This window comes from Miscanthus floridulus, chromosome 4 (genome assembly GCF_019320115.1).
Source record: "Miscanthus floridulus cultivar M001 chromosome 4, ASM1932011v1, whole genome shotgun sequence".
NCBI lineage: Eukaryota > Viridiplantae > Streptophyta > Magnoliopsida > Poales > Poaceae > Miscanthus > Miscanthus floridulus.
The window spans coordinates 13,072,719-13,089,777 of record NC_089583.1 but is presented as its reverse complement, the minus strand read 5'-3'; the positions used below and the strand labels follow the sequence as shown (position 1 = coordinate 13,089,777).

Sequence of the window (17,059 nt, the reverse complement as noted above, 5' to 3'; positions counted from 1 at the left end):
TTCTATATCTTTTGACTCTCCAATAATTTTTCTATATCTCATGCGTACTCTAAAGAGACATTCTCATCTTTTATTTTTGGCTAGCTAAAAATCCAGAATAGAAGTTGGCTATATTTGGATAACCATTTAGAGAAACTGTTGGAGAGTAATTTTTTATCAAAATCTATATTCCTAACATTTATGAAAGATATAGAGAATTTCTTGGAGTTGTTCTTGAGATACTGCGTATATCGGCGGTCTGTCCTCCCTGGATAATTTGTCCACCTTAGACAATCATGACCTTTCACATTTAAGCTAGCCTACTACCAGATCGAGTAGTACTACGGTTCGTCTACAAGTACGTCAACTATGGGTGACGTTCATTATCACTAGAGCTAGACTTTTGCCAGTCCAGCACGGCGACCAGTGCCCCCAAACTACTACTGAGGTGTCAAACAATTACCAGGAAAAGAGAGTATAAAGAAGGAAAAGAAAAAGAGAAGGGACCGGAGGCCTAGGAGGGACCAAAGCGAATGTGTTTTGATTAATCAGTACAAGTACTCTACTTCCTCTGTACCTAAATATCTGTCGCCACGCTTCACTGGACTGTCGTCCAGAGATTGGACTGGGCATTAGGTTTTAACCGACACTTCAGTTCGATTTTTCGCTTTCTGAAAAGTTCGGTTTGTCAAAAAAAAAAACTATCTCAAAATTGAAAACCAATAGATTCAGTTTCGGTTTAAACCGAGAAAACACAAATATGTTCCACGAGAGAAGAACAGGCGCTCCGCTCGGCCTTGGTGACCCTGCGTGCGCAGCTGCGCGCTGCCATCGCAGCCTGCTTGTGTTGCCACCGCTGCTCGCGCACTACCGCTGTTGGTGTGGCCTGCTTGCGCCGCCGCTCGTGCAGCAGTCACGCGCCGCCGCCTCCCGCCTCGCGCTGCAGCCACGCGCTGCCGCTGCCCGCTGCTGCGCATGCATGGCTCCTCGCACCGCCGCCACACCCTACAGCTAGGGTTAGGGATTGGGGAGCCGCGCACGCGATGTAGCAAACAGTCGTGAGGACTGAGGGGCCAGGGCAGGGGCAGGGATGGGGATGCGGAGCCGAGGTAGCCAACAGGCTAGGTGGGATCTAGTTTGGGGCATTGGGGGACGGGGACGTGGGCTGCCTGGTATTTGTTCGTAACTTGTCTTGGGTTCTGCGGTCGCTCGGTTTTCTACCTCCTCAAACCGAAGCCGAAATCAAGCACCGAAATTCTGAGACATAAAAATCAAAGCCGAAACCAAAAACTAAAAACCGACATTTTGGTTCGGTTCGGGGTTTACAGTTAAAAAGTGCCTAGCCTGAGTATGAGGGAACATGATAGAGCACATAAAACTATAGTTTTGAACATATGCAAGTTTCAAAATAAATTTAAATTGGAGATGATGCTCATGATGATGATGACAAAGCTTGTCACGACCGGTCGTGACACATCCCATCAAAAAGTAGTTTGCCCCTTGTTGCTGTGGATTTTGTGATGTTACTTGTTGTCTAATTGTTTTCTTGGGTTTCTACCAAATCTATCTTGTTGCGAGGTTCTAACTATAGGGCATTAGTGAAAAATGAAACTCATCCAGGAAGCTTGGTGCTTCACTAGCTTGGTCTAAGTTTAATTTACTGTTTGTCAATTGGAGCTATAGTAATTTTTAGCTAGATCACGCAGAAGTGGAGCAGGAATTTCAGGAACCTCCGCAATCTGCCAGTCCGTTGCATCGAGTTTAAGTTTTTATAGGCCTGTTCACACCCTTCCTCTATCCCTTTCCAGATCCTTTCAAATCCTTAAGCCAAGCCTCGAAGCCTTTCTAATTAAGAGAAGTCAATCAAAACCTCGTAAGAATATAGGATTTGTCCTATCCATCAAGCCTCATGCGCAAGGGACGCACAAACATACCACACAATCAAGTCATAATTGGCCCTAAACATGAAAGGATCCAAATGGATCAGGTAAATAGATTTTAAATAAAAAACGGATGTTCTGGTGGTCAACAATATAATTTGTAAAGATAGCTTTATATAAAAGGCTACATTAAAAGTTCCACTCAGTACATCATCAAAATGAGAGTTGGCCTGGCTTCTTTGGGTGATCTCATATAAAAGCTAAAAATACATACCGCATTTGCATTTTATTATCTTCTCAATCAACTTCGCCCTGAGAAACTGTAACAAAGTCGCTCATTCATGCAATTGGTTCATGTGTTAGTATGCGGATTCCTTTTCGAGAAAAGAAAAAAACAAATTGTATAAAGTCATCTCAAAGTAAGAATATACCAAGCATCATTGCATCCAGCGACTATGAAGCAATAATAATCGACAATATTTTAGGTTGCACAAATCTTTTGTTACGTATACATATTGGTCATATGGAAACTATATATCCCTCTGTTCCAAATTATAATTCGTTTGACTTTTTTTATCTCAAGTTTGACTGCTCGTCTTATTCAAAAAATTTGTACAAACATAGTCAAATTTAAGTCATCCTTGAAGAACTTCTGTTAATAAAGCAAGCCACAGCAAAAGAAGTGATATTTAGCACAAATTTTCAAATAAGACGAGTGGTCAAACTTGGAATAAAAAAGCCAAATGAACTATAATTTGGAACGAATTTAGTAATAGATTAGCCACAAAAATCAACCTCAAAGTTCTATAATACTATTAAAATGACTGTTCATTTCAAGAGGGTTCGATAGATATATTCTGAATATGGTTGATATATACTAGCTCTGTAAATAAGGTACTCAACAACCCAAGATGGAGACAAGTTTGTCATGAGAAGAGAACAGTTTGCTACATGGCTTCATATGGATCATTGTTAGCCCCGATTTCTCCGTCAAAATTCATCCCAATTCCCAACAACGAAATAGCTGTCTTCCAACGTGGAGTTTGACTGAAATTCACCCTGTGCCATCATTTCTTCCATGGAGTATGGCTGTTCCGGAAATTCACCTTGTGCCATCATTTCTGGAGCTAGCCCTGCATGGTTGGCTGCACTGCTAACTGCTGGCTCCATTACTGGGGTGTTCGATGTACATGGCCATGTGTTTTCTGGCTCTGCATTGATCCCTAGCAATTTGAGTGTGTTTTTCAGGGTTGATGCTGCATTCTGACCATAGAAGCGGAATGTATATGATGTTAGTGCTTATTCCTTGTCTAATATATTTATATATATACATACATACATATTTCCTTCGATCTATAGTGAGAAATCTATCAAAGGACGTGATATATTATATTAGCAATAATCTTATTTATTTTGGTTACATCTTAATAAGGTGTTTGTAGCCTGATGTGTTCTTCAATTACCCTATCTAGATAGTATTGATCACCTACTGCATAACTGACCTGTACTGCTGAAGCAATCCAACGCGCCTCTTCTTTTCTGTGAATGGCAACTTGTTTGAATGATTCCTTCATTCTATATAAGAATGAAACTTCCTCCTGAATTAATGTTTGGGAAAAGAGAGAATATATAAGCTACCCAGTTCTCCAATGGGTAAAAGACTTTCTCACTTATCTATTAAATTTATTAATTACTGTTCCACTATATACTACTACATTCCAGCTAAAAGTCTTGTTATTTTTAGTACCATAGAGTTTTTGACTAATACAAATGTCATGTACGACAATCTTGTATTCATGCTAATAGTATAGACCAAACTTCAAGTTCCCCTACATATGGTCATGCAATCGCAAAAACTTATATATATATGTCGCTTATGCACAAGATTTGAAATGGTTAGCTAGCTAGCTTGCACATCGTATATATATTTTGAAAACCAAATAAAGGGAAGGTGTATAAAAGAGGTTTCAATTAATCAATTTATTTTCCAACATAACTTACCAAATCTATATATGTAATCGTTGGAATCTTGTATAAATTAAAATTAAAGAAGCTAATTAATTGTGTACCATCGGTGAGAGTTGCGAAGAGAGCTGAGAGAGAATTATAGGTGTATATGCACACTATCATATATGCACTATACTACAGTATAATCATTTGGTGAAAACTCTACTCACCTGATAGGTAGAATCAGCGTCACTGGAACTAGTAATGCAACCTGGAAGATTCCAAATTAGTTTTGAATCCCTTGTGGACTAATAATATTAATAAGTCTAATAATGCATGTGGTGACCATGTGTGTGTGTGTGTGTAGTTATTTTGTTGGCACGTGTCAACATTCAAAATTACACACATCATGGTGCATTAATACATACACTATTAATTGCAGGTCCCTTGTACTCTGTAAGCTGAATTTACTAACACATATATCATACATCAGTTTTAGTTTAAAGTTTCAATATTTTGCTTTTTCTTTTGATTACAAACATACCACTATACGTTCTGGCACTTGTTTTATTGTATGTGCTAACTTCACGAACATCGTATGCCTATATTTCTTAATTTACTGTGTAATAGGAGTATGAGTTAACTTGAGTACGTGAATCGTGGAAAAATCAATATATAGAATGATATTATGTTGTAACAAGATTACGCTGGAAAGATAGAGAATTGTCCAAACCCAGGCCTCGTTTAGATTGCAAAAAAAATGAATCCGATAAATAGTACCACTTTCGTCTTATTTGGTAAATATTGTCCAATCGTGGACCAACTAGGCTCAAAAGATTCATCTCGTGATTTCCAACTAAACTGTGTAAGTAGTTATTTTTTTTACCTACATTTAATACTCCATGCAAGCGGCTAAAAATTGATGTGATGGAGAGAGTGAAAAAACTTGGAATTTGGATGGCATCTAAACAAGGTGCCATTCTTCTTGTTTACGCACAATAACTAATCTGTGCACTGCATTTATTACTAGATGCTACTATTTAGTTGAATTGAAGGAGGCTGATATGAATAAAAAAAACTGTGGAACATATGATACTAGGCTTCATTACAATATACCATGCTTAACTAGTACTCCCGCTATTTTTGAATATACAATGTTAAGGACAAACTAATTAGTCATATGACACATTTAAAAATCAAGGGAGTACTACATAAATCATATTCCATAAATAGTTATTTATTTGTTAACTCACCACCAGGGTTTAGCACACCTTTCGCCCATGATATATAGAACTTCTATATAGATAACACAATGGAATGGCCAATGTTTATTATCCTTCTAATAACACAGATTAAACCTTGTATATGGACAGCATATTCACACGTAATTGGTTTACTGTATGCTATTATATATATTCACACAACCACAAACACTTGTATGCTATTATATTCACACTGTCGCATGACTATTGTTTTGTGTGCATAGATTAAATAGTTGTGTCGTCTATTGACATAGAAATAACACATGCACGTGCAATGCATGTCTTGAAGAGTGATTGAAAAAAGAAGTTAATACTGACCGGTCACTATATTGCTGCCGCCAATAATTGGTAATTCGTGATCATCTGGCATGTATTGTTGTGGAGCTATAGCTTCCATTTGTCCTGTAACGAGGTAATGGAAGTTAATACATCATAAGTACCATGCATGTCTGATTTTGCATATGCATGCATGCAAATGAAAACACCTTGAAATTGGTCAATTTGCATCTCCGTTGGTTGGTCATGAACAAGAAAATGATCTTCAAACACCTTCATTCCATCCAAGTAGTGGTTAGAGTCTTTATTGTATCAGCTGAAAGAGAAGGGCATTGTGGTGTTATATGTTTATCAATACCCGCAGAGACGATGTTGATGCTCCAGGACTGAAGACGCTGGGTTTTGGAGTTTGCGGAGATGCTGCTGCTGAGTTACCCTTCCTCCAGATTTTACAAAGAGCGATAATAGGCTGTTCACAAATGGAGGATTGGAGATAAATAAAGTTGTGTATATATAAAGTATGTAATTGGATGTGAATACTCTTAGAATGGAAGTAATTAAAGGCTAAATTAAAATTCATATAGCAACTGAGAACATAGGTTATTATATATATACTATAAGTCATTGTAGGAATTGAATAAATTTAGTTTCGAGTTGAAATTCTATTTAAAATCTGGAACAGAACCAACTAGGAACATGTGAGATATATAATTAACTGTTGGACTAATACACTGTGGAACAAAGTTAATAAAATCCTAAAGTACAAAAGTAACTGACAAATTAACTGTTCAGACTAAATAGTTTTTTTCCTCGAAGCAAAAGATTTGCGTATCATTGTATTAAGGAGAAGAGTTTAAAGAAACAAACAACGCACTTCTATCGAGCGCCGAAGGAGGTCGACCTAACACAGCCAAAGCTAGACCATCCTAGCGAAAGACCTCATGTTTCGATATTACATAAAAGGAAAACAACCAATATCGACGCAGCTTTGTGGCCTAGGTGGCCTTGCGTCTTCGCGGCTGCCTGGACGGTGCCTTTCCAACAGCCGGGAAGAGCTCGTCCAGCGCTTCAGCTTCGGACGCAGTTAGGTTGCCGTCGAAGAGCATGTCAAAGGCCTCTAACTTTGAAGTGGATGGCGCAAATGGATCCTTGGTGTAGCTCATACGCTGCATGATCAGTATCTCACCTCGCTTGGAAGCTGGCACTCGGGAGAGGCTCTGAGCCGCCAACCGCTAGCTTCGCCACGGCAGTACCGGCTTAGCAGGAGGCTGTTTGGGAGGCTCGCGTATCAGCAGAGAGTCCCTCTTACACGTGACATTGTTGATGAAGCTGTCGAGGCGTCGTTTGGCGGAGTCGTCGTTGTCCACAGCCTGGTGGGTAACCCCTGGTGGTGGACTGGAAGGGGCATCCACCGTGAGGTCGACCGCGTGTTTCTTCGGCAAGTCCACTGCCCACTGAATGGGGCGTGGGGGTGGTGTCCGCAGGACAGGAGGCTACCGCATCCTCCAGCTGAGGGCCCGCCACCGCCGGTGCCTCATCCGAAAGCTGTGGGGTCGCCGAAGTTGATGGGAGTTGCTCAAGGGAAGGCCACGCGACGATCTAACTGCCGACGAGCGAGGCTATGAACTCCTCAACCATCGGGTCCTCCGAGATGTCGTGATCCTGCTTGGCGCCCGGGTACAACGTGAGCATCAATGGGTCGGGTTCAACCATGCCCATCGCGTTGGTCAACCCACCGTGCCTTGCCTCAGTTCCAGCAGCGACCGAGGTGAAGTCTGATGCCGTTTGGGCGGCCCCTGTCGACCGCCCGTGACTGTCGGTGGCGACACTCGTTGCCGCAGCGGTGTCGCCCCCCTTTAGTCGGCGTCGACGTCTCCGATGCATCCGCCGTCTGCGCCCACCGCTGCCGAGCGTGGTCGCACCTGGCACAGCAGCAGCTGCACCCGACATAGCCCCAGCCGCACTCGACGTGTCGCCCTAAGTACGCGGCCGGTTGCCCAAGATACGCTCCCGGACAGGGCGTCGTTGCCGGCCTTCTGGGGCACCAACTGTGCCGAAGCCGGAAGGAGGCACCTTCCGCCTCTGCTTATAGTCCCGCGCGAGGTGTCGAAACCCCTTGCATCGGAGGCAGCGTGGAGGTAGCTTGTAGGTTGCCACCCTATGCGCGGTGGAGAGACAGTTGAAGCACTTCCCGCGTAGATCCGCCGGATAGCGGGTAGGGGGCCGCTGGTTCGCCGATGCAGTGTGGGCGGGGCGTGCCCCTCCGGCACCGCTTAACGACCCCTGCGACAAGACCTCACGCCAGCCGTCGGCGTCCGGAGCGGAGATGCGCTGGCGGGCGGAGTCCCCTCCGCGACGTCCGAGGCGTTGTCGGGTGGGGACATGGCCATCCACAGGCCGAGCAGGTAGGCTGTGCACCAGCTGGGGGCACGGCCGTGGCCGGCGAGTCCTGCGGTTGCGCCGCCCGCGCACAATGCCAGCACTAGCAACATTGTTGTGCGCACCTCCTGTGACGTTGGCTGGTCAGGCCCTCTCAGCCAGGGGCGCTTGCCCCGCTCAGCAGCAGCGTTGCCGCGAGTGAGGCGCGGCTTGGCACGCTCCAGGAAAGGCGACGTCTGGAGATGCGACCCCTGGCGGACTGCGTCAAGGTAGGAGGTTGGGGAGGTGACCGGCGACCTCTCTGCGTCAGAGTCGTTAAGGTCCTCATCCGCGCAACGACGAGCCTTGGAACGCCCCATCGATCCGCCCCCAGGGTGGAAGGGGGAGGCGAGGGGGGGGGGGGGGGGGTGACAGAGAGGACGACGGGCTGGGCGCGGAGGGGTGCACGAGGAAGATGTCAAGCCCCTACGCCGGATCAGGCAGCTGTGGGGAACTGGGCGCCGAGGCATCCTCGTCATCCGAGACATCCTCGACGAGAACTAGCGACTCGTCCTCCACCCGCCGCGATTCGGGCTCGGCGGCGGCTGCGCCTGGCGGCGGTGGGGGAGCCGCGCCAGAGACGGATCCCCCGAAGGGCTGCGGAGAGCTCATGTTGACGGTGTGATAGAACAGGTTTAAGAAATAATCTGTAAATACCACCTTAGCGAAATAATTCTAATTAAAAATAAGACAAAAATCGATGATTAAACCAAAGGAAGATCGAACGTAGAACATCGGTGTAGGGATCAATATACCATCCTAGTCTAGCTAGATAATTAAGGCAGCAGTATACATGTAGTGATGAAAACGTCAATATAATATAATTATATATACAGTGCATATATACCTTTTCCTGGTTCAACGTGAGTTCAATCATATGAAAGTCCTTTCTTGTGATGACCAGCTTGTCCACCCGAATCTGATCGGGGAAGCCATTCTTGGGAGCCCGCCCGCTCTTGCTCATCCAGGTCTGTCCGTCCTCTGTCTTCCGGCTGACATTTTCGCCGCTGCGCTGGAGCTCTGTAAAGCACCAAAGGGATCCCACTCCGCCGAAGGACAGATCGCTGGCCTCCCAGTGCTCCATGTCCATGGTAGGGTGAGCTGCTGATGAAGCAACAAATCATAAGCTATATATATAGAATGAGTAATTAAAGCTCGAATGAGAAGAATCAGATGAGTATGATCGCCTAGACCTAGACGCTTCATAGTTCTTACTGGCGCTTTCTGCTACCGCCACTTGCTTGTAGACTCGGCGCCATGGTATGAACTCGAAGCTCTGAGGGAAGCTCTCAAGCACAGAGCTTCGTTTATGCGCATCTGGGCCACGGAGGTAGCTGTCCATGGTGGCGAAGATCATTATGGCATCTCGGATTAGCACCATGGTCGCTGCTCTAGCTCCGACGAGCTGCTGGATTAATTCACTTCCTCTGGGTAGAGACTAGAGAGCGTGCCCTTCACGGAGAGTCGAGACGATTGGTTTTGATTGATCGAGCCGCAACCCAAGGAATCGGGGTGATGATGACGTACATGGCCACTGGACCGACCACGCCCCCTCAGCCCTCGGGAAGAGAGGAAGAAAGACGCATCGGTGACCTAGAGAAGGGTGTGTTTGATCAGATAGGGCTAGTTACTAGTTAGCGCTAAAAATTTGGGTAAATTAACTAAAGTTGGCTAGTTAACTGGCTAACAACTAGTAGGAGCTTTGCTAAAAAAATTAGTCTGCCTATTAGATCTCTATTTAAATAGGCTAGAACTAAAAATTAACTGAATAACAATTAACCATATGAATCCAAACAGGCCCTATAAAGCTATGCTAAACAAACCATTTTTCACAAACTTGTGTTATACTAGAAATACACGTTTACATGGTTATGTTCTATGTTCTTCATTCCTCCGTTCCTTTCTACAGTCACGTAACATTAGTTTTGTCCTAAATCAAATATTACTATTTTTGATCATCTATTTAAAAAAAGTCTTAAAGCTTTAAGACCTATGAATTATATATATTATGAAAGTATTTTTCATATTCATAAATCTTATGTCACGAATCTATACAATTTTTTAAAAATTGATGGTAAAAAATACAAATATTTGACTTAGGACGAATCTAATACGACATGTAGATAAGAACCGAGAGAGTACAAGCACGTATATATGCTAGCTATTTATTAGGCTTGTGCAGATGGTCCATAAAATCTTTTAGAGAATAACACGCACGCCAATGGTTTTTTTTCTTTTGGATCTACCGCCCTGTTGACTTTGCTTATAAGCTGTACTTTTTCAGTATACGAACAATATTTTTCTCTCACAATAAATCAGCCAATAGTACTTTCAGCCATGGCTTATCAGCCAAGCGAACAGGGCAACCATCAGTCAGTAGTACTACTCCATCCGTTCCAGATTATAATAAGTTGCTTTAATATTTGTGGTACATTGAACTTGCTATGTATCTAAACTTACGTTATGTCTACATACCCAGAAATTTAATATGCTATAAAAGTCAAAGCAACTTATAATTTAAAACATAAAGTAATTAATATGGTGATGTCAGTATTACACAGTTCCACACATATATGCTGAAAACAAATAGGTTCAGGTCAAGCCTGAAATACCCATAGCCTTACGAGTAATAATTTTCTCTTAGTTTTTATTATTTAGCTTCTGTCTATATGTATAGTTTTTATTTGCGCCATATACGTGCCTTCTAATTATGTCATAAAGGAAAAATGTCTCGATCTAAGATAAACACAAGGATAAAAATAGCTGAGCCTCCTATTTCCATGTCATGCATTCATGTGGGACTTACAAAGTATGTTTTTTAAACGCGATGTAATCCTAATAAAAAAAAGCTATATCAGCACTTTCGTCCTGAACTGCCCAAGATTATGTTAAGCAACAAGCTTCGCCTTTTTTTCCAACAAGAAACTAAGAATGGCCCTGTTCGCTTCGCTGAAAAAAACAAGCCGAAACACTGTTTCCGGCTGATTTGTTATGAGAGAAAAATATTGTTCCGGCTAAAAAAAACAAACTGAAAAAGACGGATTATAAGAGAAGCGAACATGGCAATATAACACAGTACAGATGGTAAAACCAGAAGAAATATAATAATAATAATAAAGGAATAAAATAAAGTTTCCACTATAACTGAGATAAAAGCGACACATGGGGCTGAGATATCTAGAGGGCTTACATTTCAGTATACTCTTCGCGCATTGGTAGCTTGTTTAACGTAACCGAGAAGAATCCGGAAGTGTGCTTATTAAAAAGTAGTATTGATGTTAGCATCGGCAGCTGACACACAAGCCGGCTATAAGTAAATAAAAATACAGTAAAACAGAAATACAGCAAAGTCATTCTTTTGCTCCATTTGTCAACAAGCAATAGGCGTAAGCAATGTGTTATAGGGTGTTCAGAGATACATTGCTTACGCACAGATGATAACACTTTCCACAAAAGCTTGGAATTAATCATATCCAAAACTTTTTGTACCGGTCAAAAGCAGCACGTTGGTTCTGACGGCCGTGCTTCCGATTCCTGCCACGTGGACGCCTAAAGATATCCAACGACCGCTGCTTGTTGTCTGCGAGCCGAGTGAGCTGTGCGGGCCTGCAAGACATCACGCATCGTGGGAGAGAACTTGTGCGAGCCATCACGCGCCGCGTCAGATTTTTTTGAACATCGACGTGGCAGGAATCGGGTCCTGTATGCATGTACATGCAGTAGATACCGGATCCACCGAATTTTTTTTCCCCATCCTGGGACCTGGGCAGCACCTCAGTATGCGCTACGTCAGAGCTGCTATATGGGGAATTTTTCATGTTTTTGTATTTTTCGTGTGAAAGATCGATAAACTGGTTTTCAAAAAAATTCTGATACAATTTCTGTAAAATTCCTGTGTACCAAAGGAGCACATAAACAATTTCAGGAGACAACAGATTTTACTTTTAGGACGAATTGTTTTTTCACCGCCTCCATAAATCATCAAAGCTCCAATGTCCATTCACCTCTGAAAATCGAATTTTTGAAGATGTTTTTTTAAGAAGGTTGCCTATGTAAATTACCATATCTATAGCTGACTTTTAGAACGAATTGTTTTTCAACGTCTCTATAAAATCATCAAGGCTTCAATGTCTAATCACCTCTGAAAACAGGGAATTTTTCAAGATGGGTCTTTTAAGAAGGTTGTCTATGTAAATTACCCTATCTATAGATGCGGCAGTGCCTACCCTAAGGCCCTCTTTAGATTGTAGGATTTTTTCCTGTTTTCTGTGTTTTTCCTATAAAAATGAACTGTTCCTGTGAAATTCCTGTATAATTTCGATAAAATTTGTGCGTTCCAAGGGGTCTAAAACTATTTTTGAAGATGGATCCCCTATATAGCCCCCTTCATTAGGAATTAAGGCTTCCATATAAAGTCCGTCCAAAATCATAACCCACAGTGCCTCACTACTACAAAAAAGCATTTGATGATAAAAAAAGCATTTGTACATACATCTGTTTTTTTTTCAATAGAAGAGGCGTCTCAATTTAAAACCATATCTAAAACTAGTTCTTGAAGCAAGTTGCCTCTAGAAAAGCATTTTGTAGAGGCAGCTGGTATTTTTAGCCGCATCTACAAATTCCCCTACCTTTAGAGGCAGCTCTAGGTTTGAGACACCTCTAAAAATAGGTGTAGCACAGTAAAATCATAACTTTTCAAAACGAATTTAGAGAAATGACAAAAACCAAAGCTGTAGTACTTGATGATATCTACAACTTTGTAGTTAAATTTTTTTTCATTTGAATTCGTTTAGGGTCCTAAATATAAATTTCAAAATCAGGTGAAGTGGAGGGGAATGTTTGTGCCCTTTAGTGACGTGACTTTGGGGTGTAATGGCCAGGTCAGCTACCCACGAGCCCTTAAGTTGCGCAAACAATTGCGTGACTTGTGACGGTGTGCATGTGGCTTCCTAGTGGGGGCATCCCCAAATTAACTTTTTTTGGGCCTGATTTATGATTTTTGAAAAACGATTTGTAGAGACGGCTCAAATTTCCAACTGTCCCTAGCAAAAATTCTTTCTGTAGTAGTGTTTACCTCTCCCAACCGCCACCTAAAGATGGCAATGAGGACCCGCGACCCGATACCCAACGGGTATTTACTCCATTAGGGTCTAAATATGGACTAAACACACTATCCACGGGTACGTAAATGGACCAAATCCTTCACCCATCGGGTACGCGGGTATGGGTATGTTCCAGCAATCCCCGTACCCGTTTACCCATTGGTGAAAAATACCCGGCCCAAAACTAAATAAGCCCACCAGCCCATGTAAAATCCTAGGTTCACCCACCGGTCCCGCCTGGCGACTTGGCCGCTGGAGCCCTCGACTGCTCAAGGGAGGCTCGACGCATGGCCTCCCGTCGCCGAAAAAATAGGCGCGTGAGTAAAGCGCGTCGTTACCTCATCTCGGCGCTGGCAGCCTGGCACCGCAATCACCACTCGCTAAAAAAAACGCCGCCGCCGCCGAAAAAAAAACTACGCCGCCCGCCCGCCCCTCGTGACCTCGTCTCGCGTATTAGCATCGCATCGAAGCGTCGGGAACTCGCCACGCCATGCCGGCGACTGGAGCAACTCGAGCAAGAACGGTGATATGCTATTATTTGTCTAATTTTATGTGCTCTGGTTAGTGGTGGTTGTTGTTGAATTGTTGATTTTCATGTGTGTGAATAAATTATTCACGGGTACGGGTGACCCGTCGGGTATGGGTCTGGGGAAAATTCCCCACCTATGGTGGGTATGGGTATTCTGGCGGTACCAAAATTTTATGGCGGGGATGGGTCTGGGGTGGCCATACCCGATGGGGATTTACCCATTGCCATCTTTACTGCCACCACCTACCTCTCAATCTCATCTTCTCCTCTCTGCACCCCCACCCCTCAATCTCTTCCACTCAGATCCACACCACAGTCATGTCAAGCCCTTAAGATAACCCACCTGCCTCAAAGAGTCGTGATCCCCAGCTATGTTTTTTTTCAACTTCTAGGTAGTAGAAGCCAGCAAAAAGCTAAAACAAATAGGCCTTGAGTCAGTCATATGTTGCTCATGTATAGTGGACATTCACTATCGGACTCCTGTAGTTTGCCGAGTGTCCGAAACACTCGGCAAAATATATAAAACACTCGGCAAATAGGTTCGCCGAGTGTAACACTCGACGAACAGCACTTGCCAAAAACAGTGACGGCAAAGCCAACTTTGCCGAGTGTCTTTTATCGGGCACTCGGCAAAGTTGAAACCGAAAAAAACCCAAAAAAAATGGGATTTTTACCCAAAAAAATAGAATTTTTTTTATCGATGGAGGCCCCCACCGGCTGGCGCCCACCCATCTCCGACATTTTTCGCATGAATTTTATGGCTACGCGGCCGACGCGATTCGAACCCGAGACCTCCCGCTGTGCACGTAACTCCTCTACCACTACACCACACTCTCACTTGTGTCTGGATTCCGTTTTAGTTCCCAATATATTATACTAAACCGAGTGTAAATTGCATGTTTGAGGCCCTAAACGAATTCAAATAAAAAAGTTGTAAACTACAAAGCTTCATAACTTTTCGAGATCTACACTTTTAGTTTAGGAAGTTTTTCCATCCGAGGTCGTTTACAAAATTTGAATTTTAAAATTTTCAAATTCAAACACAGTTTTGCATGACAAGATGTTTTCAAATCAAAAAGTTGTAAACTACAAAGTTTCATAACTTTTCGAGATCTACACTTTTAGTTTAGGAAGTTTTTTCCATCCGAGATTGTTTACAAAATTTGAATTTTAAAATTTTGAAATTCAAACACAGTTTTGCATGACAAAATGTTTTCAAATCAAAAAGTTGTCAACTACAATGTTTCATAACTTTTCGAGATCTACACTTTTAGTTTAGGAAGTTTTTCCATCCGAGGTCGTTCACAAAATTTGAATTTTAAAATTTTGAAATTCAAACACAGTTTTGCATGACAAAATGTTTTCAAATCAAAAAGTTGTCAACTACAATGTTTCATAACTTTTCGAGACCTACAGAGTTTATTTTGGTTGTTTTTTCATCCAAGGTCGTTTGGAAAGTTCGAATTTTAAAATTTTGAAATTCAAACGCAGTTTTGCATGACAAAATGTTTTCAGATCAAAAAGTTGCCAATTATAAAGTTTCATAACTTTTAGAGATCTACAAAGTTTATTTTGGTTGTTTGGTCATCTAGTTCATCCGACATGGTCAGTTCTAACATTGTTCACAAATCTTATATATCTCTCTTGTAGTTTCATAAACTACGAGAGAGATATATTAGATTTGTGAACAAATTTATTTTCACTTTAGTCGTATGAAGAAAAGACCAAAACAAACATTGTACATCTTGATGAGTTATACAACTTTGTAGTTGAAAACTTTTTGATTTGAATTAATTTACTGCTTCAAAAATGTGCTTTGAAATTTTCTTTGCCGAGTGTCAAAAAAAACACTCGGCAAAGAAGCTCTTTGCCGAGTGTCAAAAAAAAACACTCGGCAAAGGCGTCTTTGCCGAGTGCCCGAAAAAAACACTCGGCAAACCACGTGGCACTCGGCAAAGAGCCGGTCTCCGGTAGTGATTGTACTAACAGCTCGTCTACACCATTCTAGAGGAAGAGAAAAATAAGTTAAATCACTTTATTTTTTTCATTAGAGGCACCTATAGTTTTGTACATATGAATAGGTTGATCATTCTTTATATCAAGTTTTGTCTTTTAATTTTTCAACATTTATTTTGACACTCTTATGTTGAGCTATGTTATTTTCCTATTATACATCATTTTGAATTTAAATTATAATTCTCATTATGCTTGAAGGAGAAGACAGGGATTCGATCACTTAGTCAACATCAATAAGCTACTTTTTCAACATATGAATATGTTTGTACTGAACTAGGTTTTATCTACTCAACTAATTTTAATCTCTTGTACTGAACTAGGTTTTATTCTTTTACTTTATTTGACATCAAAATATATTTTGAATCGCAAAACAATGAATATTTTGTAAGTCAACTTCAAACTTAAATACATTATTAGGGTGTAATGAAGATAATTGACATTATTTTCTTTTATAATAGCATGGATAGATAATAGAGAATTGGTATATGGGTATTTCTTTGGAGTAATAGCATTAGTGATTAATTTATTGGATATGGAGAGGGATACTTTTATTTTATTTTTTATGATTAACACGGTAAATTTCTTGGCCGTTGAGAATTAATTTGAATACTTTACTTTGCCAAATAGTATAATAATATATACTCTCTGTCCCAGAATGATAAGCATATTTAATCATGAAAAAGACAAACAAAATATATTTGAATCAATAGAACCTCCGAGGCACTTTGAATACAAATCCATTGATACAAGCTCCATGTTCTAAACTTGTATATAATTTGAATAGTTATTGGTCAAAATTTGTATAAGTTGATTTTTTCCCTTGGTTGAAATATGAATGTCATTCTAGACAGAGGGAAATGATAGAAAAAGGTGGACAATAGTTTCTCATTTGTTTTAACATGCCGGCTTGGATTGGACTCTCCTTTTTTTAACTAGCAATTGTTACCAAGTTACCATTACCTTCTCTAGTTACGTTACAAACTATAAATCACTTTTGATGATAAAAAGAATTGCTATTCCATTTTGAAACAATCATTGCCAAAGTTCAAGATAACATACATGAAGGTGTCCATGGAAAAAAAAAACTGATTTCATGGTAGGGTGCTCTGATAGTCTTACTCAGGTCTAGGTGAAGGTTTGCGGATTCCCTCACTGGGCTACAAAGGAGAAAGCTGTGGAGGAAGTGGCTTTATTTGGTTGGAGAAATTGTGGAGGTGGACAAGTCTTCTCCATACCTGGGGTAGGACCTATAAGACTGAAAGTCTCATGTAAAGACCCTAAAGCGATGAAAGGGTATATCGATCTATTGTGTATTTTAACGGGAAAAAGGTTTCAAGATCTATTGCGGCTATTAGCTATTAGCTAGCTAATTTTTAGTGCTAATGGATCCAACATGCTCTTATCTTGCGCCTTCAGTCATGGAATTTGGGGACAGATGCTTGCGCCTTAGGGCTATACTCCTTGCTCGCCTCACCGGATGGCTTTTCTGTCGTGGTAGCTGCGCTCACGGAAGAGGATACCAAAAACGATACGGCGTGGCTTTGCTCGTTGTCTCTTCTGGTCGATCGGCTGGCAACTCTAGAAGGAGAGAAACACAAGAACTTTCAGGAACGAAGTTGCAAGTCGGAGTCGTCCAGGCTATCGTTGATG

General features: G+C 41.7%; 1 protein-coding gene across 1 annotated transcript; it reads right to left on the bottom strand.

Moving 5' to 3' along the window:
• Positions 1-2,699: 2,699 nt before the first annotated feature.
• LOC136550966 (uncharacterized) lies at positions 2,700-11,292 on the bottom strand. The gene is made up of 9 exons (XM_066542549.1): positions 10,953-11,292; positions 8,978-9,355; positions 8,610-8,866; positions 5,703-5,813; positions 5,554-5,617; positions 5,387-5,470; positions 4,037-4,077; positions 3,362-3,457; positions 2,700-3,122 (listed from the first exon to the last, which is right to left on the bottom strand). The coding sequence occupies exons 2-9, from the start codon at positions 9,141-9,143 to the stop codon at positions 2,850-2,852; spliced, it is 1,092 nt and encodes a 363-aa protein (XP_066398646.1). The 5' UTR covers positions 9,144-9,355; positions 10,953-11,292; the 3' UTR covers positions 2,700-2,849.
• Positions 11,293-17,059: the final 5,767 nt, after the last annotated feature.

What these genes read in the sequence shown, in the direction of transcription:
- LOC136550966 (XM_066542549.1), bottom strand. Translation starts at nt 9,143, where the DNA reads ATGGTGCTAATCCGAGATGCCATAATGATCTTCGCCACCATGGACAGC. An exon ending in ACGCTGATTCTACCTATCAG is followed by an intron (nt 3,458 to 4,036) that starts GTGAGTAGAGTT and finishes ACATTAATTCAG; the next exon opens with GAGGAAGTTTCATTCTTATA. An exon ending in GGATTGCTTCAGCAGTACAG is followed by an intron (nt 3,123 to 3,361) that starts GTCAGTTATGCA and finishes TTCTATGGTCAG; the next exon opens with AATGCAGCATCAACCCTGAA.